Source organism: Strix aluco, chromosome Z (genome assembly GCF_031877795.1).
Source record: "Strix aluco isolate bStrAlu1 chromosome Z, bStrAlu1.hap1, whole genome shotgun sequence".
Taxonomy (NCBI): Eukaryota; Metazoa; Chordata; class Aves; order Strigiformes; family Strigidae; genus Strix; species Strix aluco.
Window position 1 is genome coordinate 1,154,567 of NC_133971.1, and position 24,253 is coordinate 1,178,819.

Here is a 24,253-nt window from a genome sequence, read left to right on the forward strand (position 1 = left end):
CAGTGACATTTCTGAGCGTTCTACTGCAAACCACCTCTTTTATTCAGTCAAACAGAAATGAGAAATAAATCTTCTTGATAATGCATCTGCTAATAATTAACTTGCATTTTGTCACCTGTACCCAGTTTATTAGTTACTTTTAATAACCCAGTGATTTATTATAATAGGTGCAAATCATGCATCGGTAGATGTTGTGATACCAGTTTTCATAATGCTGTTACTACCCACACCTTGTGTGCACCTGGAGGAATTTATTAAATCTGATTTCAGTAGTCAGGCCAATCTAAAACCAATTTAGCTTATGCCAGGGCTGGGCTAACCACACTTAATAACCGAGTACTTGTTTTGTTAAAGTCCTTTAAATACTATGAATACTCTTGTATGAAATCTTGTAAAATTGTAAATCAATCCTTAAAGCTTAACTTTTCTTCTACAGTGAAGTACTCTGTTGTAAAATTGGTGTGAAAATGACTGTTGGTGTTACAGAGTTGTTGGTTTTGTCGCTGCACAATATCATAACTAGCAACAACATCCTGCGGGGACAGGGGAAAACAAAATCAGTTGTGTCCAAAGTCAGTGTCCAGTCTTCAACTCAGTGCTGCTTCTCACTGGAGGGAGCACCTGCAAGAGTGGGCAAGGCTTGCTCCTGGTGTTCAGTCTTCTGGGAGGTCACTTTCATTGTATCTTTTTCATGTCTTTCTGAATTTTCTTTTTTTCAAGTTTCAGCCTTGTGTTCTGTATTTGTTTGAGCAGCTCCAGAGACTCGCGAATGGTTCGAAATCCTGGTAGAGGAATAGAAACAATTAATTAGTGGTTGCTTTCAATACATTAAGATTCTTCTTTTTCTTTGCAAAAGTTTCTGACCCACGTTTAATACAGACCACATTAAATCCAATCTATTTCATCATTTTATTGAATACCATGGATGTGTGCAGCTGGGGGTGCAAGCTCCTTGCTGTAGGAATCGTATTTTCCAATACGTTGGGCAACACCAAGCGTGACTACACGTAGCCATAAGCTGCGATTGACATCAGATTTGTGGTGTGGAGCAAAGAAAATACCATGTCCTTAAAACCAAGAGTATTGTTAGCCTTAAAGCGTATTGCTTTTTCATTGAGCATTGGGGGTTTGGTTTGGTTGGGGGTTTTTTTACGTCCGCAGTCCTCACTTTGAATCAAAGACTCTGTGCAAGGTTTGTGCCGTGGATCTCCCAGAGTTGTAGCAGCTCTAAGTAAGAATTACGCTTCACCCGAGATGGAGGCGGTTTTGTTGTGCTCTTCTGGGAGAACGAGAGTCAGCTTCACCAGTGAAGCATCTCTGTGTCTGTGTACAGGTGCATAAAAGGAAAGACGGGAGCATGCAGACACGCTTTTTTTCCAGAAGAGAGCTACAGAGCACGTGATGCACCTTTTTTGGACCATTGTGCAGTCAAATACTGTCAATAAAGACTGGAAAAGTAGAATTTCAAACTGCTGTTACCTACCTGTTTCCAGATTGAAATTACTTTCAAATTACAATGTAGTAGTTCTTTACATTTGTCCAGCATGTCACATAGACTTACTAGCAAGGATTAAAATTAATTCTCTTCCTCTTTTTCTTTCTTAAAGTGCTTATTGTAACATGGCAGCTGATGACATGTTTTTGAACAGTGGTTTAATATGGGTTAATTTTGTCACTGCTAAATCTAGATAGTTCAACCAAATCGCTGCATGGTGCTTAGAATTTTATAAATTCCAGACATGTCTCTGACTCCCAAGATGCCAATCTGTGCTGAAGCACAACCAGCTGCTGAGACGGTCTAGAGGCTGCCTCTGTGCCCTTCATGCTGCTCCGCACCTCTTCGGTGGCCTCTTTTCCCCCTTTTTGGGGGGTTGGCCCCTGCCAGAGGGCTGCCCTGGGAAGGAGCGATCCTTGGCCTTGCGTTTGTACATGAGCGTAGCCAAAGTTTAGTTTAAACAGATCTCTTCTGTCGTTAATCTCTGTAGGCAGGACCTTGAGGTTAAGAACGCTCCCCTTTCAGCCGCAGAAACTTTTATTCTGAAATTTCTTAGCTACAGCTTGCTTTGAGACGCAGTCTTGAGCTCACTCCGATGGTCTCCAATGGTAGACAGCCAAGCCTTCTGTGTCAAGCTGCACACAAACCTGACCTAATTTAGAGCTTGGTTTGCTGCGGCCTTGCAGCAAGGCTCGTAGGTGGGCTGCAGCTGATGAAGGAATTGGAGCTGAAGCAAAGCGCTGGGGTCCTCGATCCCAGACAGCTTGGAAGATGAGAACCAGACGCTTGAGTTTCAAGTGAGAACATGTAAGATGTGAAGCCCTTGTGTAATGATTTTCAGCCATCTGTTCCCTTGGAGAGCGGGCTGAGTGCGTTTTTTGGATAACCTGATGCCTCCACTCTACTTCCATGATCTGCTGCAAGTGGAGGGAGTCGCAATAGATGAGGGAATGGCCTCAAGCTGTGCCAGGGCAGGGTCAGACTGGCTCTTAGGAAGGATTTCTTTGCAGAAGGGGTTGTTGGGCGTTGGAATGGGCTGCCCAGGGCAGGGGGGGAGTCCCCATCCCTGGAGGGGTTGAAGAGTCGGGTTGACCCAGCGCTGAGGGATCTGGTGGAGTTGGGAACGGTCAGGGGGAGGTTCATGGTTGGACTGGAGGAGCTTCAAGGGCTTTTCCAACCCAGATGATTCTGGGATTCTGTGAGGTTTGAGTGTCACAGGACAGGTTACAATGGGCACAATCTTCCTCGTGGAGGCCGTGTGCATAGTGCCAGGTGAAAGCCTTTCTAATTGCTGCTGAAAGCTGAACAGCCAGAATCATCTCAGACTGGTGAAGCCGTTCCTGCTCTGTGCGATACACCAGTGGGACTGTCCCCGCGGGAAGCAGCTGCCACGTTATCTAACCGCCCCCCCCTTCGCTTGCGCGATGCTGTGGCGGGGAGCTGTAACTCATCCAGATGCCTCTTTCTCCAGCTGCCCTTGGTTGAGAATGGGAAGTAAACGATGGAAATGATACAAAACCATCAAACACGGCTTCAGCAACAGGCTCCGTGCAAAAGGGAATGACTGGTGCCTCCTGACGAAGGGTGGGGGCCTTGTTAACAGGAGAAATGGGTGCTCTAAAAAATCTGGAAAACAGGTTGTGAAATTGCCTTTTAAATGATCTTACCTTGAGACTCTGAGGAAGGGAAAGCAACTGTGGTGGTTTAGCCCCTGCCGGGGTCTGAGACCACGCGGCCGCTGCCCCTCCCCCACAAAGGGAGTGAAATACAAAGCCCCGGGACTGAAATAAGGAAAGGTTTAATACAACAGTGCAATAGCAACACAACCAACAACAACAATAACAGTAATAGTGATAGCAATGAACAGAGCAAAATAGCTACCAAGTACAGCAGTGAGAAGCACGATGTACAAAACCACGAGTGCACCGCGCTCCGTGCCAGGAAAATGTGACCTGCCAGGATGTGACATCCCATGGTATCTGAATAACCCGGCTAGAGCTGCCCCCCACTGCTGGGGAAACTTAACCCTATCCTGGTTAAACCAGGACAGCAACCTGTGTGCAAATGTCGTGCTGGCTGTTTGCAAAGACAAGCGGGTTAGCCCACACGCCTTTCTATACAGGGTTCAGGAGACAGAAACAGTCATTTTAATGTCTTTCTGTCTTTACTGGAAAGTTTTTTCCTGGAACAGGAAGTGACTGTAGAAATTTATTTTAAAAACAAATTGCATGAAAGCCCATCCTCACCTGATCTGTACTCGTTCTGGATTTCCTCAAGCTCCTTCCAGATCTGTCTTTCAAATCTGGTGATTCTTGCACGCAGGTTTTTTTCACCACTTTTCATCTGGTTCAACTGCTTTTCATATTTCTGGGGTTCATCCATTTGTTCTAACTTTAGTGACAGAAGTAGGAGCTTTTCTTCTACCCTTTTTTCTGCTCTTTCCTTTAAATACACAACACAGGGTTATAGTAAGACACTTTACATATGCCCACATTAACCACCTCCTGCCAACCACCCCTTCGGTCGGTCCTGCCTCCTGATCCTGCACGGGACAGCACTGAATAAATGCAGGTGAGGTCTGGTACCCTGGAGGATGTGTCAATCCTCTCTTCCCCAATGACCAAATAAACTGCGAAATTGGGGCTGGGCCAGGACAAAGGTACTTTATTAATTATTATTTGATTTATTTATTCATTTAAATCCAGTGATTTGTCTGTGGCGGGGAGCTGTAACTCATCCAGATGTCTCTTTCTCCAGCTGCCCTTGATTGAGAATGGGAAGTAAACGATGGAAATGATACAAAACCATCAAACACAGCTTCAGCAACAGGCTCCGTGCAAAAGGGAATGACTGGTGCCTCCTGACGAAGGGTGGGGGCCTTGTTAACAGAAGAAATGGGTGCTCACATTTTGCAGTGTGAGACAGGGGACTCAGACAACCCGTTTCAGGTTGCGTTCATGCAGCCGTCTCAAGCCCAAGCTTTCTGACCCAAGGGGTGCAACACCATAGTGTAAACCCAGCTCAGCTGCTGGCATGACTAAAGAGGCTGAGCCCTGTAAGAGCTGCCTAACTGAGGGGTGGCAAGCAGTCCTCCCTCTTTTGAGCTCACCACAGCTTCCCTTCCTCAGAGGTGGGCTCAAACCTGCGCCGCACAGCTGCCCACCCATTCCTTGGTCTTCAAGTTGCACCAGGTCCTCTGGTCAAAATCTGGTCAATATGGTCAAAATCCTCCGCCCTTCTCTCGCCCTCGCTGCCCAGGGGAGTCCTGTGGGCCCGAGGCGATGGCTCTGCCTCCCGAGGAAGGTGTTTGCAAACCCGCAGAGCTGTCTGAACCTAAACGGAGCTCGGCGCAGTGGTGGAACACACGCTGAGTCTACAAACATCGGAGGGGTCACCTCCGGGAAAGGAGGGGTTGAAGCTTGTCTCCAACCGCTTTTCTCCCATGTTCGTGCTGAGGTTTCCTTCAGCTCCCAGGGATTGAGCTCTGCTTCCACTGAGGTGACATCCAGAGAACCACCACGTGTATGCGTGCACAGAGAAACAAACGCGTTCCTTATTCAACCTATTTAAGAGTGGCTTTGGAAGCTTTACCTCCTGTTAACTGTTAAGAAATAGATGAAAATCTCTTTTAATGGTTACTCATAGATAAATTATATCATAGAAATAAGAAATCAATGGTCATTGTGATTCTGAATAAGAATCTAGAATAAGAATAAGAATAAGAATAAGAATAAGAATAAGAATAAGAATAAGAATAAGAATAAGGACTAGAAATTAGTAAACTGTTGTGAGGCTGCAGGTGTTCAGCTGCTCTGAAGTCATACAACCACGCTGTGCTGCTCATTCGTCCCGTGTACAGCCCTCAGCATGACTGGCCAAAACCCAGCCTAGGTAATCCCTGGGTAAAGACGGGTGGATTGAAACCTTTAGTTTAGGTATGTTTAAGCTGATTATAATATTTTAACTGATAGAGACATAAGAAATGGGTGATAATTAAAGCATCTGGTTTTAATGGTTCTTAAAGGTTGTAAGATGAACTTCTCAGAAATTAGAAATGTTAAATGGAACATCGAGGAAAGGTTGCGGGAGATGGATGAAGAAAGAGGCTGTTTGAAGCTGGATGACTTGATGGCCCTGAAATGGACCAACAGACCCTGTGATCAGGAGCAGAGCCAAAGACGAGAATGAAAAGGACTTGCCGACTGAGGGAAATTTATGGACATTTTTGATCACTGAAGTAGTAGAGAATTGAAACATCAAGGGAAACTGAGGTAGACTTTGTATGATGTGGTGGTTTAGAATCCTGATATAAGAAGAAGCAGGGACTGGTGCAAGTTGCCAATCACTGAGGTGGGGGCCCAACTCTGAGTTGTGTGTGTGATAATAAAGGCAAACCCAGAGTGAAGCTCATTCTGTTACATGATACTTTTATTTGTCTTTATCATTAACGCTGTATTTTTTGGTACAGCAGTCTCCCTTGGGGGAGAGTGACCACATATATTGGTGTGTTTTCTGCAAAATAGTCACAAAAACTATTAGCAGAGGAAGGGGATCCCAGTGGTGGCTTTGAGGCAAGAAATATTTTTAATATTTTCCTGGCTGCACTAAGTGTTGGTCGCATTGAGTACAAGAGTTGGAGATTAAAGCTCAGGAGTGTTTTAGTTCCAGGCATCATCTGAAACTGGTCTTTGATGAGCAGCCTTCACCCTGGCGCTAAGACATGGTGGTCGTGTTTCGATGGCTTTTGAACTCTGAAGTGGAATGAACCGCGCACAGTAAAGGAGGAGAAGCTTTAAAAGCTGTGAAGGAATTAATTAAAAGGCCTCGTTCCTGTGCCAAGCACTAACTGCTGCTGCGGAACCGAAACACACCTTGTTTCAATGTACTGACCGCAGGACGGTGAGGGTTTGTATTTCAAACCAGGCGGAGTCTGCACAGATGATCACTTCCCTTTCTGAGCCCGTCCCTGAGTGAAGCTGGGTGCTGCTCCATGGTGGCACCGGTGCTCGCTGGAGGACTGGAAAACGCCACTGTCAGGTACATTGGGGTTACACGGATGTGAAGCGGAGCCATAATCCGGGGAGGTTTTATTTCCTAGAGTATTTGGGATCGTCATCCTCAGAAACAGAAATCACCTGGATGAGGCTCGAGCCCTGACCTCGCTGTTGGCCCTGTTTGAGCGAGAGGTTGAACCTTGTGACTTCCCGATACCCCTTCCAACATAAATTTATCTACGATTCCATGATTTCCGTAACTCATCATTTCGCCGGTCGTCCTGACACACCTGGTTTTGTGTTAGGTCTCGCTTTTTGCGTGTGTGATTTGTTACCTACTGGGATCGAGGTGGCAGGAGCTTCTCGCTCCCAGTCCTGGGACGGCTGGAGGCTGCCCCAGCGCCCCGTCCTGGACAGTCTTACCAGCCTCTCCTTCACCCAGTCAAGCAGCTGATGCCTGCGTTGGGCTTGATCTTCTTCAGACCGGGTCAGCTGCGCTTCCGTCCACTTCCGATGAGTCTGCATCTGATCCCTGAAGTCACTTAGAATACCTGTCAGCCTAAAATCATGATTATTTTTTTAGTAACAAGACTAAGGCTTAGTCAGTGTTATGGAGGAGTCTTGAGTCACTTGAGCAAATTGCTTAAATTACTCCAGATCTCCTCAATAACTTCCTAACAAGCCCTAAGCTCAATTATTTTATTAATCCTTACCTTGAAGGTTGTACCTACATGCCACAATGTTATTTCTGTAGTGTGGTCTGCTTTAGGAAAATATCTGAGGGCTGAAAAATGTTAATTTCCCATTTGCATTAACTCTATTCAAAGTAGGTGAGGAAACCACACTACCCCACTGAACACTGACTGCATTGCTGGGCACTGGGGAGAGCAGCAAAATCACTTGTGGTCTAAAGATGAAGTTCATAAGAATAAAAAATGTTTATAACTAAACCAAACAGAGAATGTGGAGTTGGCTTTGAGGCAGAAGCTGGCTAGAAATGTAAAAGCCCACCCAAAGGGAACGCAGCAGGCAGCTCCCTGAGGAGAGTGGGGAACAAACGCTGCTCCCATCAAATCTGCAAAATGTCAAGTTAAAGGAAACCACACAGTTTAGATTTTGCTTTTCTTATGCTGCAGCATGTAACTGACAGCATGAACCACGACGAGATGTGAACTTAGGTCCAAGTTGTAGTCGTATATATAAATTTTCATGCTTATGCATACGACCTGACTGTAGGAGTGTCACGAAGGATTTTAATGTAATGGTATTAATTTCTAAGACATTTCTGTGCACAAACAATGATCGCTTGAAATTTGCTTGGGCCTCAGTTAGGATACAAACCGGGTAAGGAGCAGGATTTTACAACTAGACTTCATGCTTCTGGCACTTCTAGTATTTAATATCACTTTTCAAAAGGGTGTTTGAGTTAAAGAGGTTTTTATACTGAGTGATTGATAACAGCTCTGTATCAGCCTAATGAAGTGATAATTACCATCAGCACTCGCTGTAAATGTGGTAAAAAAAAATTAATGGTAGCAAGATCTCTCTAAGTGATGTGTTATTGCAGTTTGCTATAGTGTCTTTTCAAGACCGACATAATCAGCCTGTTAGGTCAGTTTATCACTATTTCTCATTTCAGCAGTTCTAAGATCTGATTTTTCAGGAGTAAAATCTTGTAGCATTGAGTTTGCCATTTCCAGTCCTACCGAGCGCACAGAGTTTGCTTCCTGGAGCACTAATCTTTGTTCCTGGGAAAGGCAAACGCTCGCGCGATAGCCCGCTGACGACAGCAGTGTCCACCTGAGCACGGGGAGGGGAGGTGTAAAGAGCTTTTCTCAGACCCAACAGCGAGCCGTCTGGCTGGACTAACAGGAATTGCTGTCCAGACCCTACTCTGGAAGGTCTGCCCTAAGGTCGCTGCTCATGACTGCAGGATCTTCATCCCTGAGGATGAGTGAACGGGCCGGTCGTTACGGGAGTTGTAGCTCTGCAATGACAGGACTGGTGCCTCTTCAGACAGATCTTTCACGTGGTTATTTTCATATATATATATGTAAAATCAGGAGATTTTGGTCTGTCAGGCACAAAACAAAGCTGCCATGACATTGTTTGTGTTAAGATTGCTGAACAAATTTGGGGAATATGTCTCAATGGGTGAAGGTGAATTAACCATGGATGACAGAAGTGATGGTCAGCTCTGCGGAAAAGGCTCAAAACCAAACATCGTGCAGCTGGCATTTGACTTTGCTTCCATTTCTCTGAGGTTGGCAAAGGGGGAAGAAGGAAATATTTAAACCTAAAAATTAATTACCTGAGACTGAGTTTAGGCAACTCAGAAAAGATTTGGCAAAGTCTGCCTTGGGGAGAAGGGGGCAAACTACACAAATAATTGATTTTATAGAAAGTTATTTAACAAATACTGGAAGTGATTGCTATGAACCACACTAGTTACGTGAGGTTACATGGCCTGTGTAGTTCAGACCAAATGATCACAACGGGATTTTTGGGATGCAAATCCTGCAAATCGCAGCCAGGGTGTGGCTCTGCTGAGGGGGATAAAGGTGGCTGGGGCCTATCTTGAGGGACACACTTGACAGTGACATGATGATGATTAATAATATGATTATTTTATAATTTTTTAAATTTTATATTATAACATCATCAATGATTTAATAATAGAACAGCACCGTGTTTTATTTTATTTCTTTGATTAGCATCCCTCCTGCATGGAGCTTACAAAAGTATATCTACCAGGAGTGAGGCTCCAGAGGCAGACGATTTGCCATAGTCTCAGCCCAGCAAAGCCCTGAAATATTAATAAGGGGATACTTGTAGATATTTAATAAGGGCATACTCCAGTAGTGCTACGATAAATTTTCACATGTGAAAATAGATCTATTGGCAATTGAATTGACTTTGTGGCATTGAGTGCAGCTATTCCAACCTAACTGACCCTGAGAGATAAGTGTCCACTCCCCTGCCAAGGGCCAAATTCCTGAACAAGGGACAACTCCCATGAAATCCATAAATATGTTTAAAATTCATCTGGCTTTCAGTAACAATATCAGTTTTGACTTTTACAATACAACTGCCAGCCCACAGTCAAAGACAACTGGGTCCCAGACAGCTACATGTCAACTGAAGAGGTAACTCTGGGCTTTAAAGCTGATTTAAACATGCCAAATTTTATGTGGAAGCTCCAGTCTGTTCCAGAAGTTAAATTTTACTTCAGCTCTATAAAAAGAATACATAAATTTGGTAGGCTTTTAAAGGAGATATATAAAAGGAGACAGACATTCCCCCAAGGGCATGCTATTTTAATTAAATTTTCTATTAACTGGAATAAAATCTCAACATTTAGTAAATAAGTCTTTTTGATTTTACATTAAATAAACAATGCCAGCACATCTCAGTGTCTTGAAAGCCGCCTCTTTCCAAGCTTCCTATTTCTGATGACAATTTCAGCAAGCTCTCCTTAACTTTTGAGAAACTCACCATTTACTTCAATTAAGTTTTCCAATGTCTTTCTTTTCTGGCATTGTTCCATTTTTCCTTCCCTCTTATTTTAGTTTCATTTCTTGTCCCTTTCACATCATCTTGGTCACCACTGCTCTCTGTCTTCATCTTCCTTCTTCCCTTTTCCTGATTTTAATTCATTGCCCACTTTAGCTGTTTTTTCCCCATTCACCCAAATTTCTTTTACTGTTGTCCTGATAAGAACTTTCTTCTGTTTAAAAGTTCTAACTTGTTTTTACTTCTGAATACAATTCAGGTAAAATTTAATTAAAATAAATCTTTACTCAAATGCTTCACTATTTTAAGAAGTGGAACTATTGCCTTTGAAATATCATTACTGCAGGATTATTATAATTACATTTTCAATTATTTGTGCTGGCTCTGCTGTTCAATGCTGGGGTGTTTTATATTGTTTTGGATACAGATGCCAGATACTTTTGTTCACTGCGTCCTTCCCTGGAGCTCCCTCCTCTCTAAAACCCATCAAGATTAAAATGGTGCCCTAAAAATACTTCTGCAGATAGAACGGGAAAAATATACAGGTAAGTAAGAAGGAAATAAATCACAAACCAGTGGGCACATGAGGCTGTGCAGCTACACCAGCCTTGTGCCCACCTTTCTTCATCAGCATCACCCCTGCCCCGGGGCGCTGTCTCAGAAATGGACAGACGGTGCAAATGCACAAAGAAAATGTCTTGTTCTGTCATTAGGCAAGTCACAAATTAGCCCCAATTATAATGGTAAATAGCGTCTTTGTATTTGCTGCCTTTCTTTTAAGTATGGGAAGTTAATTGGTTTCATACCTTTCTTCTTACAGGGTGGCATTTAGTGCCTCATTTTAACAATTAACGTGCAAGACAATATACTTTCATTACGTATTTTTATTATTTTATGGCATAGATCTTCATTAACCTTCTCTTAGTGTTTTGAATGGATGTTAATTAACAGGTTTGTTTTGCTGTTTCATGGCAACCTGTTCATCACGCTGAAGCATTCCATGTGAATTATCATAATGAAAAACCCTCCATCACCTACTTGAAATCCAGAAGTTGCAATTCGTGATGTTGATCTCCCTGGACCGCCTTTAAATTCGAGCTTTGATCAGAGTTGGAAGCCTCTATCTTGCCTAATAGCTGCATGACCTAGTGAGAATTCAACAGAGAAAGCCTTTATGAGCCAGACTGTGAGCACTCACATTTAAATATGCATTGTGATTGCAATTGTGGAAAAAGAACTGCTAACATCAAGGTACAGCTGCACAAAAATGAACTTTTCTCACAAATAGTTTCATTCAGTTGACTGAAAACTTGAAACCCTTGAAAGCATGTGTGTGTTGGCTGCCCAACACCTAATGGCATCCCAAGAAGAGCAAAAAGAGGAGAGGCTCTCCTGCAGTAACAGATGCTCTGGTGGCTACGGCATGAAGCTGGAACCTGGTGGACCCCGTTCAAAGCATCTGCCCCCTTGCCATGTCCAGGCGGGGGTGTGCATCCCCGCGCTCTCTAGGCTGCGGGGTATCCCAGGTACCTGATGCCCTTCTGTGCTGCTTTGGTTGGAGATGCCTCCTCCACGGGACCATTCGTTGTTGGGGTGAGGAGAAGAGAAACTGCTTCACCAACCTGGCCCACAGGCTGAGGGACCTCAACTGGGATGCAGAGGACAGGGTGGACTGGCGAGGTGAAGCCAAGCAGCCCACATCTTGCAGGGACGGACATGGGCAAGCTCTCCCTTGGCAGTGGTGGCCTCTCCATGTTGGGCCCCACAGGCAGGAAAAGCTGGAACCATCCCTTCTAAGAGGGATGCAAGTTCAGCCCATGGAAGATCCAGCAAGCCAAGGGCACTGAGCTGCTCATCCATCGTCTGCACACGTCTGACTTTGCACAATTGGTGTGAAAATGTGATGCCGAGGGGTCCCCACGCATCGGTGACACAGTGCGGTGGAGTGGTTTGGAAACACTATGGGTGCTCCAGCAGCTGCATCCACTAGTTCAAGAGAAGTTGGATGTCCATGTGCCTCTGAAAGATGGAAGGTGAGCGTCTCAGGAGACTGGAAGCCACCAGAAACCCATTTCTCACTCAATCTCATCCACCATAACCCTGTGCAACCTGGGTTACGTTGCCTGCTGCTGCAAGTAGACACTTCATCTTGAAGGGCAGTCTGATGAGAGGGATGAGGGATCCAGCCTGCCTACTCCCAGTTAATTAAAAAATTAAAGGGGATGGAAAATCCCCAGTTTTCTTCACAGATTTCACACCAAACTAGCACAAAAATTCCCGGTGAGGAGATGCCACCACTTGCTTGGTAGCCGTGGCATGTCAATGACAAAAAGATGCCGCCGAAGACTCATTATGTTGGCTTGGTACTTTCTTCCTTTACAGCAGCAGATGACTCCTTTTCAGAAATCATTTCCTTTCTTCTCTCCTACAATCATGTGAGAACAACATCTTCTCTTTTCAGCTGAGGAAGTTTCTTCTGCATCCTGCTCCATGTCTTCCCTGACTTTAATGGTTGGACTCGGTTGGTCTTTTCCAACCTCGATGATTCTGTGATTCTGTGATAGATGATTCTGTGACTTACTTTTACATGATTTTGTGTACTGTTTCTTGCAACTCTGACACACACACCTGCTCCCTTCCCTGTTTCCAGGTGAAGAAAAACATTTTTCATAGGTATGCAAGGAGACAGATGTCCAAAGAGTGTCTTTTAACAGAATTCCAAGTAAGAAATCATTGTTTAAGTAATTTGAATAATTTTTCCTTGCGGAAGAGGACCTTGGGTAGCCAAGGTACACAATGGCTGGCACTGTGCCTTGTGCAGCAGTCAAAATACACCAATGAGATTATATTCGATACCAGAGTGCATGAGAAATTGAATGTCCCACATCTGCTCCATCCTGGCAGGTACGGGAGACGTCTAGTTTGGAGCAGGAGCAGAGAGCTGTCATGCTGCAGGTTGAGAGAGATGTATTTTCCAGTACAACTCGATTCTTGTAAAATATTACTGCTAATGCTCCTGATCCTGCTAGAGACTCCAAAAATGCTGATGAACTTAGTGAACCTCTCACAAGGAAAGGCCAGCTATAAGAAATGATAGGCACTGACAGGTCTTATCCCCTGTTGACTTACCCACCCCGTGGAGAAAAAAACCACTCTCACACAAAACACTGTTTTCCAAAACTTTTTCAGTGTTACACTTTCAAAAGCTTTTGAAATACTGCTGAAATTAATATGGAATTAGATATATGCTATTAGATGTCTCCCTGCCACCGCCTTAAATCTAAAGAAAAAACAGCAGACTTAGACGGCCTTTTTTAGATCCAGAATGCCTGCAACTGAAATTACCAGATGCATTTGAATATTAATCATAGTGAGAATAAGTAATAGGTCATTTATGATCTGAGGATCCCCAAATCCTTGAATATTTTTATTATCTGTTTTTATTACCTTACATCTATTATAAATGCCACTGCCAGACGGAGATCAACGATGGGTGGTGTCCCTGGGGTGTGTACTGGGACCAGTATTGTTTCATGTTTTCGTCAGGGACACAGTGGGGTTGAGGCACCCTCAGCAAGATTGCAGATGACACCGAGCTGTGTGGTGCGGGGACACGCTGAGGGAAGGGATGTGCCATCCAGAGGGACCTGGACAGGCTGGAGAGGGGGGACGTGCAAACCTCATGGAGTTCAACAAGGCCAAGGGCAAGGTCCTGCCCGTGGGTCGGGGCAATCCCCAGCACAAACCCAGGCTGGGCGAGGAGTGGCTGGAGAGCAGCCCCCAGGAGAAGGACTTGGGGGGGTTGGGGGGTGGAAAACTGCCTGTGAGCCAGCAACGTGCGCTGGCAGCCCAGAAAGCCACCCGTGTGCTGGGCTGCACCCAGAGCAGTGTGGGCAGCAGGGCGAGGGGGGGATTCTCCCCCTCTGCTCCGCTCTGGGAGACCCCCCTGCAGTGCTGGGTCCAGCTCTGGGGGCACCAACAGCAGAAGGACACGGACCTGCTCGAGCGGGGCCAGAGGAGGCCACGAAGATGCTCGGGGGGCTGGAGCACCCCCCTGTGAGGACAGGCTGAGAGAGTTGGGGGGTTCAGCTGGAGAAGAGAAGGCTCCGGGGAGACCTTAGAGCGGCCTCCCAGGACTGAAAGGGGCTACAGGAAAGGGGGGGAGGGACTCTTGATCGGGGGTGTGGGGATAGGATGAGGGGAAATGGGTTTAAACTGACAGAGGGGAGATTTAGATGAGATCCAAGAAGGAAACCCTGCCCTGTGAGGGTGGTGAGGCCCTGGCACAGGTTGCCCAGAGAAGCTGTGGCTGCCCCCTCCCTGGAAGGGTTCAAGGCCAGGTTGGACGGGGCTTTGGGCAACCTGGGCTAGTGGAAGGTGGCCCTGCTCAGGGCAGGGGGGTTGGAACTAGATGACCTTTAAAGGTCCCTTCCAACTGAAAATTTTCTATGATTCTATGATTCCACAGTATCATGGAAAACTTATATTTTTAATTGAAAATCCTGACATATTGTATAAATACTGTGACAGTCTTTAATATCAGTCAGCAATTAGAAGAAGCTATATCTATATATGCAGAGTCACGACTCACCAGGTATTTCACCGCATGCTTCTCTACTCACCTTCTTCTCAAAATCAACAGCACAGTTTTTGAGGGCAGAGTGAAGGCCATAAACCTCTTTATCAGTCTTCTGGGCCTCACGCCTGATGACGCTGATGTCTGCCGCCAGCTTCGCAACGCTCGCCTCACATCTGGGGTCAAACCAGGGACAGGAGAGCCTCTGCGGGGGGTGCTGGAGGCTGGTGCGAGGCAGACACTGGCCTCCAAGAGCTGCCACCAGACCAAGTCCGGCCCCCCGGGACCACCCTGGCGAGGGGCAAAATAGGCAGAGACACCCCGTTGCAACAGCCCTGGTCTCCAGTCTGCCTCCAGACTATTGAAGTGCTGTTGGAAGTGATGGGGAAGCGGGAGGCAGGCAGAGGCGGGTGCAAGGGAGGAGCTGCAGGAGCTGTCCAGAGCTCACCCCGCCAGAACAAGTCCCCGGCCTAATTTCCCACTGTCCAATCTCAATAAATTAAATTAAATCTGAAGTGTAAATCAAGAGGCTAATGTGAACTCCAAGCACCCCCAGGTTTTGGATGCCTACCAGGAGAGGTGGCACGCCACTGCCACAACCACCCCGGCCTGCAGCCTCCACCGGCCAGACCCAGATGTTGGGGAAGATCACTTTTAGAGAAAAAAAACCAAACAACTTGCTATTTTGGAAAGAGCATTTGTCAGTTGCTGTTTGAACTCTTTCAGTTGCATTCACCAAAACATCTCATAGCATTTAAAATGGACAAATGAATGATTTGAGAGTGGCGGCATTAATTGAATAGCCCAGGAATTGAGTAACAATCAAGCAGATATCCTTCCCAGGTAGAATGAAGGAATGCTTCAGCCCCTGTCTTTCGTGTGTATATATACATATACACACACACACGTTGTGTATGCATAGTATATATGTACTGAAATATATATATATAAAAATATATTACATTTTTTAACATGCGCAAGCAGCTTTTCTTCAGTGTATATGTAAATATACATAAAACATGTAAATATACCTAAAACAGTGTATATGTAAATATACATACTTAACACAAACAAGGAGACACAGAATTCCCCTTCTGCACCCCTTCCTCGCGCTGTTCCCCCCAAGAATTACTGCCTGCCCCAGTGTAGGTAGTACTCAAAGCAAGAGTGTGGGAAGAAATACCTTAAGGCCACAATTTAATATAAATAACAGAATAGAAGTTGAGTGAGGAAAACAGCTAAGTTTTAAAATGCCAGAGAAATTATCCTTCAAAGAACCACCACTGAATAAAGCCAGTGTTGTTGACAGATAAAGGATCTAAAGGGAAATTTTGACATTTTAAATAGACCAGCTTTTTGTCATCTCCTGATGATGCTTAGATATTGTGATACACCTACAGAGCGTGTAGATCAAGGAAATGGGAAAAAAAAGTTACTGCAGATAACAAAGACTTTTTACAAAGGCCAGAACTTTGAGCAAAAGAAACCATTGATTTGGAAAACAAGTACAAAATAGCTGCGAAAGTGAACATGGATCTGGAGAGGGAGGGCAACAATGGCAAGGCTCTGCAAGAAGTGCAGAGTGCGAGAAAGAGAGGATTCATGGAGGAAGACACCACTTCAGTTACAAGAGGAAGGAACCTGGATATTCTATACAGAGAATACTTAAAAATAGAGGATTTACGGTAGGATCCAAGACCTCGGCTTGCAGCGTGGGATTAGTGCAACCACACCTGTGTTACTGTGTAACCGGAGGGGTCAGAGCCCTGCCCAGGGATCTGCAGATGTGTCGAGCTTTGCAAAGACCCCCAGCACCGCCGATGTGCCTTGAGTCTCTGGGCCTGCTCGGAGCTGACTTTCCCTACATGTCTGATGGGGAGCGGCTGAGGGAACTGGGGGGGTTTAGTCTGGAGAAGAGGAGGCTGAGGGGAGACCTCATGGCCCTCTACAACTCCCTGAAAGGAGGGTGCAGAGAGGGGGGAGGAGTCTCTTGAGCCAAGGAACCAGCAACAGGACAAGAGGGAATGGCCTCAAGCTGCGCCAGGGCAGGGTCAGACTGGCTCTTAGGAAGGATTTCTTTGCAGAAGGGGTTGTTGGGCGTTGGAATGGGCTGCCCAGGGCAGGGGGGGAGTCCCCATCCCTGGAGGGGTTGAAGAGTCTGGTTGACCCAGCGCTGAGGGATCTGGTGGAGTTGGGAACGGTCAGGGTGAGGTTCATGGTTGGACTGGAGGAACTTCAAGGGCTTTTCCAACAGAGATGATTCTGGGATTCTGTAACTGTTATGTGCAAAGCAGCTAAATGCATTATTGCCGTTTGGCAGATTAGGTCTGGAAAAGAATGGGGATGGTCGGCACTGGCTGCAATCTCTCTCTAATTTGATACGTCACGTAGGAAACATTCCGCAGCTTGCCGTGAGGTCGTGGTGTTCCAGTCACACAAGAGAGACGCCAGGGAGTGCGCAGGCACCAGTGTGGATGGACTGGGAACGGTACAGAAAGTGTGCTCCTATGAGATTTGCATATAAATCAGAAAGTTTGAAGGAATAAAAGACTCTGATGTTCATATCAAAGCACTTAATTAGAGACAGGAATATAGCTACCTGCTATACGTTCAAGGAGCTTTATCCTCCAAAGTCAGGGAAGGAACAGTGTATATTGGACTGCTGTACTTACCAAAGTATGGCATTTTACAAAGGGTCGAGTAACTTCCCGGGTACACACCAGGGATTTTGATTGTCTAGTACTATGTTGGACTTTCTTCTCTGAGCAATAAAAATGCTCATGAGAAAAGTAAGTACAATGCAACCATCTGTGTAAAATGCATTGTTTATTCATTTGTGCATTCATTTATTCTTTTGTTGGTGAGGCTGAAGAGAATGAATTAATATTTATCAGAAGTGTGGCTTTTTTACAGTTGATTACCTAATTCTTATTACTGTAATACACATTCCCATGTCTAAAGGAATTCATATTAAGAGTTAGAATGCAAATAAAATATATAGTGAATTCAATGGGCATGCCACTATAGCTGAGATGCTGAAGGCTCTTTTTATTAAAGCTCACCACTGCTTGACACGTAAATGTTTACACGGTGTATTAATGTAGTCAGAAGGTCCAAGAATTAATGGACAATTACCTCAGTAATTGCAAGAGGTCTGTCTATTTTGCAAGGAAAGATAGAGTAAAAGAATAGACACAATTTGAATTACAAGAACTAATCCACATTAATTCTTTTACACGGCAGAATACAGGAGGATGAATCATCCACTGTGAGAAAGAGCAGTGGCTCCATTTAAGGTTCATTCCATCCCAGATAGTCTTGGATGAACCTTAGGCCGCAAATCAAGGGGAAAACTGTCATTGCAAGTTTGCATTTGGAAGATTTCTATTAATTGAATAAAGGTAAATGATATGAGCACATGAATTTGTCTCCAGCCATTCTGAGGTCTCCTTAATATACATAGAAATTTTAAATCCTGAAACTGAAAAATCAAAGAAACACAAAAAACCAAAATATTATTTGTCCCCGTAACGGCAGTCCTCTGTCTGTCAGTTCTGGCTCACTCCTCAGCCACAGCGCTGGGGGCAGGTAGGCAGTCAAGGCTTGGCACTTCCAGAGCAGAACTTCAGCAGCAAGAAAAACAAGGAAGTGCTGATGATTCATGATTCTATATGCTTGAGCTTAACGGTGATCACTCACCTAAAACCGCATTATGATATCGCTGTTGAAATGCCACTAAAATGCCAGCGCTGGCTCTGCAATACCAGTGTGTTTGGATGAAGCTAGAAAAACCTGCTGTTTTCCTTTTTCTCTCCTTAAAAGTGAATGGGGTCTAAGGACCCCAGCATCATAAGGTGATGACTTTGGTCCCCTGATAGTTTTTTATGTGCAATTGCAGACATGTTTTTTGGGATCCTCCCTTCTACCCGTGGGAAGGACCAACCAGCACGCCCGAAAAATGGGCAAGGAAGGAGGAGGAGGAGGGACCCCATAAAACGTGTTGCTGTGGACCTCCACAAGTGCTTGACCTCTTGCTTCTTCCAGTTGTTTCTTTTTTTCTTTATGCAAGCAGAAGTGGACTGGTCATTTTTTTCCCCTCAATTTCCCTGTTTTCCCTGAGTGCTTTTTCTTTCCTCTGCTGCAGGCGAACGCTCAAGCCCAGAAGATGGGAGCAAGCCCCGGTGCAGCTGATGAAGGGAAGCATCACGCCTATGAAAATGCTGGGAGAAGAGGAGCGAGACATGTCACCCCTCAAATGTTATGGCTTCACTAAAAGCGTATCGTCTAGAGAGTCTGCCGACCTGAATTGGAAAACATCAGGAGGCTCTTGCAGGATCACCTCCTACTTGGTTCCAATGCTAATCAGCCAAGGTTTAAAAAAAACCATCTTTTTCCTGCCAACTTTGAAAGTGTTGGCTTCAGCTTCTCATTTTGGATTCTTGGGTCTCTCTGTGCTAGTCTGGAGTCCTTCGGTACCCTATGGTTTTTTTTCCTTTCTCTCCCGGTGGTTATACATCTCTGGTTTTATTTTTTTCTGTAAACTATATATAGATGTATATTTCTCTCAGCCAGAAATTTTCCTCATCCCACCATCACATTCCTGTCTCTTCTTTACACCACAGCAAGTTTTTCCTTTCAAAAAGAGGGCTCTGGGCTCGGTACAATATTCTGGTATCCATCTCTGTGACATACGTAGAGCTAAAATAACCTCCCTATTTACTGGTCCTCTGCTTCTCTTGTCCAAGACCATACTGCTGGCATTTCTGATGTTGTGTCATTGTAAGAGCTCATGGTAAGTTATTTACCTGCCACATTCCCCAAACTTTTCAGGGGACACTCAGTAGTGGAACAGCCTCTTTCTGGGTTTACAAAATACATTTTTTCTCAATCAGCCCACGCTGCCAGTAGTCCTGGCTATTCCCTATCACCACCTTGTCCTCACTTGATCAATTTTTGTGTTATTCCCAAATGTCAATAACAGTATTTTATACGAAAAACAAATGACTGGCCTCTGGAGGGAAAAAAATCACATTAGAAACACGCCAGTACAGGGACATTTGTTCCTTAATGACCACTGTTCCTGATATATCAGTTCAGACAGTTCTTAATTCATGTGCTCTCTCAATATTACACGGCAAGTTCAACTTAGTCATTCTTCTAACCATAATATGTTGTGTTACAAAGTGCCCCACGGAAGTCCACCTGTGTTGTGTGCCAGCAATTATTTGTAGCGATGAAAACTTAACATCTTATCCAAGGAAGAAATCAAGTTTGCTCAACAAGACCTACTTTCCAAGGGAGGAAGGGAAGATTTTATTGAAACAAGAGTAGAGTTTCAGTAGGAGGAAATAACTACTTCAGCTGAAGTCTAGCCAGACTGGAGAAGAAAAAGTTCTCTAAAATGTTAAGTAAGTATGTGATGAAGAATGAGACAGGAAAATACAGTTATTTTTCCCTGGCTTGATAATTTTTCTAACATGGAGAGTGTGAAGCACGGATCTGGCACTAAAATGGAAATACAAAATGAGTGCAAAGTACATCCATGCCCACTCCTACTCTGCTCTGCACAAATTGACTAGCAGAGATCAAAATGAGGGTCATGACACATTCCTTACCTTGTCACTCTTCCACGCAGGTCTCCAAGACCCTGGATGTATTTATGGTCCAGGCTTTGAACAGCAAAATTAGTTTCCACTGCGGCACCATCCCTTGTTCTTATTTGCCTCTCCAAAACCTGCGAATTCAAGACCATTAACGCCATTTCCATTTTCTACTTTGTTCTTTTATCATTTCAAAATAGGGCTCAAAGCACCATTTATGACAGCAGGTCTAAAAGCTTGCTTTTCTTTCTTAGAGAAAGTACCTGTGTTTTCCTTTCAAAAAATCTATATCTGCATAAATAATATGCTTGTTTTTCCCTTTAAAAATGTTCTTTAAGTTGAAAAGTCTAGCACACAAAAATTGGGAAATGCAAAAACTGGGACAGTAATTTCATGCTCTCCCGCAAACATCCGCACTATGTCTTGTTTTACCCTTATTGTTCAGTACCTGGCCTGATATCTGAGTTATTGCACAGTATTAAAAGTCTGATAAAGGTGGAAGGAGTAACCGCCCAGCAGGCTCCTCTGAAGTGGCTCATCCTGATGGTATCTGAGTGTGTCACAAGCATCAATTTTAGGAAGCCTTCGTGCCCTTTTACAGATAAGGAGTGGAGAGGAGGGAATGGTTTCTAAAATCTCCCAAATTTACTTCTCCCATTGAAAGGAGAGGCCTGGGGCTGATATTTCAGTGTAATTCAGCATCACACACCACTTCTCCAGGTCAAAGTACAGCTTTTACCCTTTTTAATGCAAATACCCTGCTTGTGCAAAATAGAGTGGCTTTTGTTGGCTTTGCATTTGAAATGTTCCCCACTGAGTGAATTTTAAAAAATAATAATAATATAGGAAAGGACAACTATTAGGGAAAACTTCAACCGTAAATGCTTAAAGTTTGGCAAAGTTGTTGCAGATGGGTTTGCCCATCCCGCGGCCTCTTCCCCTGCAGCCGTGTCCCTGCAAACAGAGCCAGGGGAAATATTTCCCAGCCGGCTGCTCAGAGGGAAGGTGCCGTGGCACATGCAAACACCCCTCACGCTGAGTCCCCGTGCTGCACCACTGTCCCCCTTCGCCAGCAGAAGGAGACACTTCAGCATCCATCAGAAGTGGGGCACAAACGAGCAGAGAAAGCTGTAACAACTCTGGAGTAAAATGTTCATTCAAATCTGTCATTTGTGCCGTTATTCCTGAATAATCCTGGTTGCCCGGCATGCAGAGTGTGGATAACAGAAATACTGAGGGTAGCGGGCATTCCCAATTTTTGTTCTACGTCGGAATATAATGTTCTCAAAGGGTTGAATGTGCTGCAGAGCTCAAGGTATTTCTGGCAGCGTGTTTGGCGAGGGGAGCCTGGTGCCACGAGTCTGTGAGGCAGGACGGGACCATCGCTCCCTCGCTGGCAGAAGCAGCGCGAAACGCTGGTTCATTTGGATGGAAAGCAGCAGCCTGATCTTTACAGAGGGAAATTGATGCTCTCCTTCTCCAGCTTGTTCCCGGGGCTTCTGGCAGCGCTCCCGTCCCAGCGCTCACCACCCCGGGGCAAGAGTCAGACATGTGGTTCCAACTGACCGTCACCCCTTTGCCCCGGTGACACCCCTCGGCTGAGACACCGTCACCTCACGGGTGTTATCGGGGGTGTTGTCAGGCTCATCCCCCCTCTGCCTCTAAGTTTTTAGTTTTGATGCTTTTCTCCTGAAATTTTCAGTCCTCTCCTGGGATGGCTTTGTCAAGGGCCTGGTCATTTTCCACCTGACACTAACGGGTTTGACGTCCCTACGGGGCGTTTTTCTGGCTCTGGCAGAGGGCTGTGTTTGCTCAGGCTCCGCTTCACTCCTGGTGGCAACAGCATGCCAGCATTTGCCCAAAGCAGCCTTTTTTGAAGGATATTCTTCCAGCTTTGGGGAAGGTTTGGAGTATGAGTGAGTCACTCTTCCTGACAGATCCTTTTTTTTTTTTTTTTTTTTTCCCCAAATGCTTGAGAAATCGACATTGCTCAACCACTCTCAATTGCTGCGTGCCAGGAGCAACCTCCGAACTTCCACTAATCATGTAGCAGCTTTGATTGACATGTCTCATTGTCCTGTTTTCTGTGCTGTCGGTGCTCTACCCTTATCAAACCCTCACAACCAAAATACACAAAGCAAACACCCACCTGAGATTAGGACTTAGAGAAGAGTAATTTACAACCAAGGGACAAGATTAGATTTAGGTTCTGATACCATCTTTGGTGTTTTTCTATCAAAACAGCCCTGTACATATTTCATGTGGATAGGGTTAGAGGAATTGCACAATCTAAAATAACTAAGTGGTTTTATGGCATCGCTTATCACCATAGCATGAAAATCTTGAAACTAAAATCAGTACGAAATGAACACAGACCCCAGTTTCAATTCAGATTAATTTCAGCTGAGCCATGATTACATACTTCTTAAGATGAATCTGCAGAAGATCAAATATTTCCTCAAGCACATGAAAAACAAAGTGTATTGTGAATTCAGCGGCATTTGTAAGACATTTAACACTTCAAAGGACAAAGCAAATCTCTGGAGAAGTCTATTTCAGGATATTTTTGTATTTTACATCTTTGCCCAAAAAAGGTTTTGGTAAGTTTCACATATAAATTTGACAATTAACAGCAAATTATCAACAGTATTTAGCCAGAAAAAGGGCATCCCATGCATTTCCAGCACAGAACCATCAGTCAGTTTAAATAAAATGTGAACCTGAACCTTCACGCTGGTCTGCACTGAGCTTTGTGAAGAGTTTCAGCAATATTTGATTATTTTTTGCATGCAGAAGTTTATATAAAGTAGTAGAACATCTGCATCAGGAAAACTAAGAAGTAAACCCAAACTTGAGTCTTGATGTTATACGTTAGATGAAAATACGAAAAACCAGCTTGTTCCTATTTCCCTTGAACCCAACCTCTGTCACTCTGACTAAACTGAAAGCAAATAGAACTTGAACCTTTGAATTAAAACACCACCAGACTTCATTAATCTGTTTTTTATCTCATTTTACTCTTCTTTTTTTTACTTTACTGTCCCTAGTCACATCCCTTCTGTTTTCACAAGCAACTGCAAGTGCAACTATACAAGAAAAATCAGAATTTAACTAAAACACAGCGGTCATGCTGAGTACTTTTCTGCTTCTGAAGCCAATATTAGTGCTGAATGGAGCACGGGGTAGAGCTGCCCCACTGAGGCAGGGAAACGCTTCTCGGTGTGTATTACCTCAATGTCCTGGCTGAGCTTTTTCACGATGCTCGTGATGGTCTGGATGTGGTTTTCCAGCAGCTGCCGGGCAGCAGTCTCTCCATGCTGACAACCTCTGCTTCCCTGGAGGTAGGAGACGATGTCGTCTTTGACCTGGAAAGCCTGATGGAGGAGGAAAGCCGTGGTCCTCTCCTGGCTGGATAAGCGCTCTTCCAGCAGGCGAGCCCTGTCTCCAGGGCGAGGAGGAGGGGAAGGGTCTCTCCTGTGAACACCAAAAACATCTGTGTGACCCCGGCCGTGGCACGTGAGCCAAGGATGCAAGTGTCGGTGGTCTCCTGTCCTCACTGGGACCAGTCTCAGCCCCAGCTGTCCAGATTGGCTGTTGTACTGGGGGCTTTGACGTTCCCGTGCATCACTTACACATCCCTGCGATACCACTGGTCATAACAGCCTCTCCACACAGGGCTAACGTTTGGGTACTGGCCCTTTTAATGGTCTTGGAACTGTAAATGACATTTTTGCAGCTATTAGGCAAAACCCATGCAGCTTAAGCACCTGGGCTTATTTTCAGAGGCCTTGAGGTACTTCCACAGCACGTTATCATTGCAATCCTCATTTTAAGCTCTTCCTATTTCTTTTTAAATAAAGGCCAAAATGAACACGCCCAGTGACCACCTTCAAAAGCACCCCAGTGCGTATGGTGATGCCCTTCAGAGCATCCCCAGGAGCACACCCTGGCTGAGGGAGAGCTCACGCCAATTACAGCAACGCTTGTGTTTGGTTTTCCTTTGTATTATTTACGCCTACCCACTGGAAAGAAGTCTGAAGTCCTAATGGTTTTCTTACAGCCAGCCTGTCCCCAT

General features: G+C 44.9%; 1 protein-coding gene across 1 annotated transcript; it reads right to left on the reverse strand.

Moving 5' to 3' along the window:
• Positions 1-265: 265 nt before the first annotated feature.
• On the reverse strand, positions 266-24,253 carry FAM81B (family with sequence similarity 81 member B). The gene is made up of 9 exons (XM_074813146.1): positions 24,237-24,253; positions 23,861-23,914; positions 23,409-23,652; positions 20,194-20,312; positions 14,625-14,754; positions 11,041-11,147; positions 6,913-7,048; positions 3,742-3,937; positions 266-782 (listed from the first exon to the last, which is right to left on the reverse strand). Exons 1-9 carry the CDS (start codon positions 24,251-24,253, stop codon positions 676-678), a joined length of 1,110 nt encoding a protein of 369 aa, XP_074669247.1. The 3' UTR covers positions 266-675.

Bases quoted from the DNA above. Each gene is read 5' to 3' on its own strand.
- FAM81B (XM_074813146.1), bottom strand. The intron at 20,313-23,408 runs GTAATACACACC...TTGAATTCGCAG, and splicing joins AGCTCAGCCAGGACATTGAG to GTTTTGGAGAGGCAAATAAG. The intron at 783-3,741 runs GTGAGGATGGGC...TTCCTCTACCAG, and splicing joins CCAGAACGAGTACAGATCAG to GATTTCGAACCATTCGCGAG.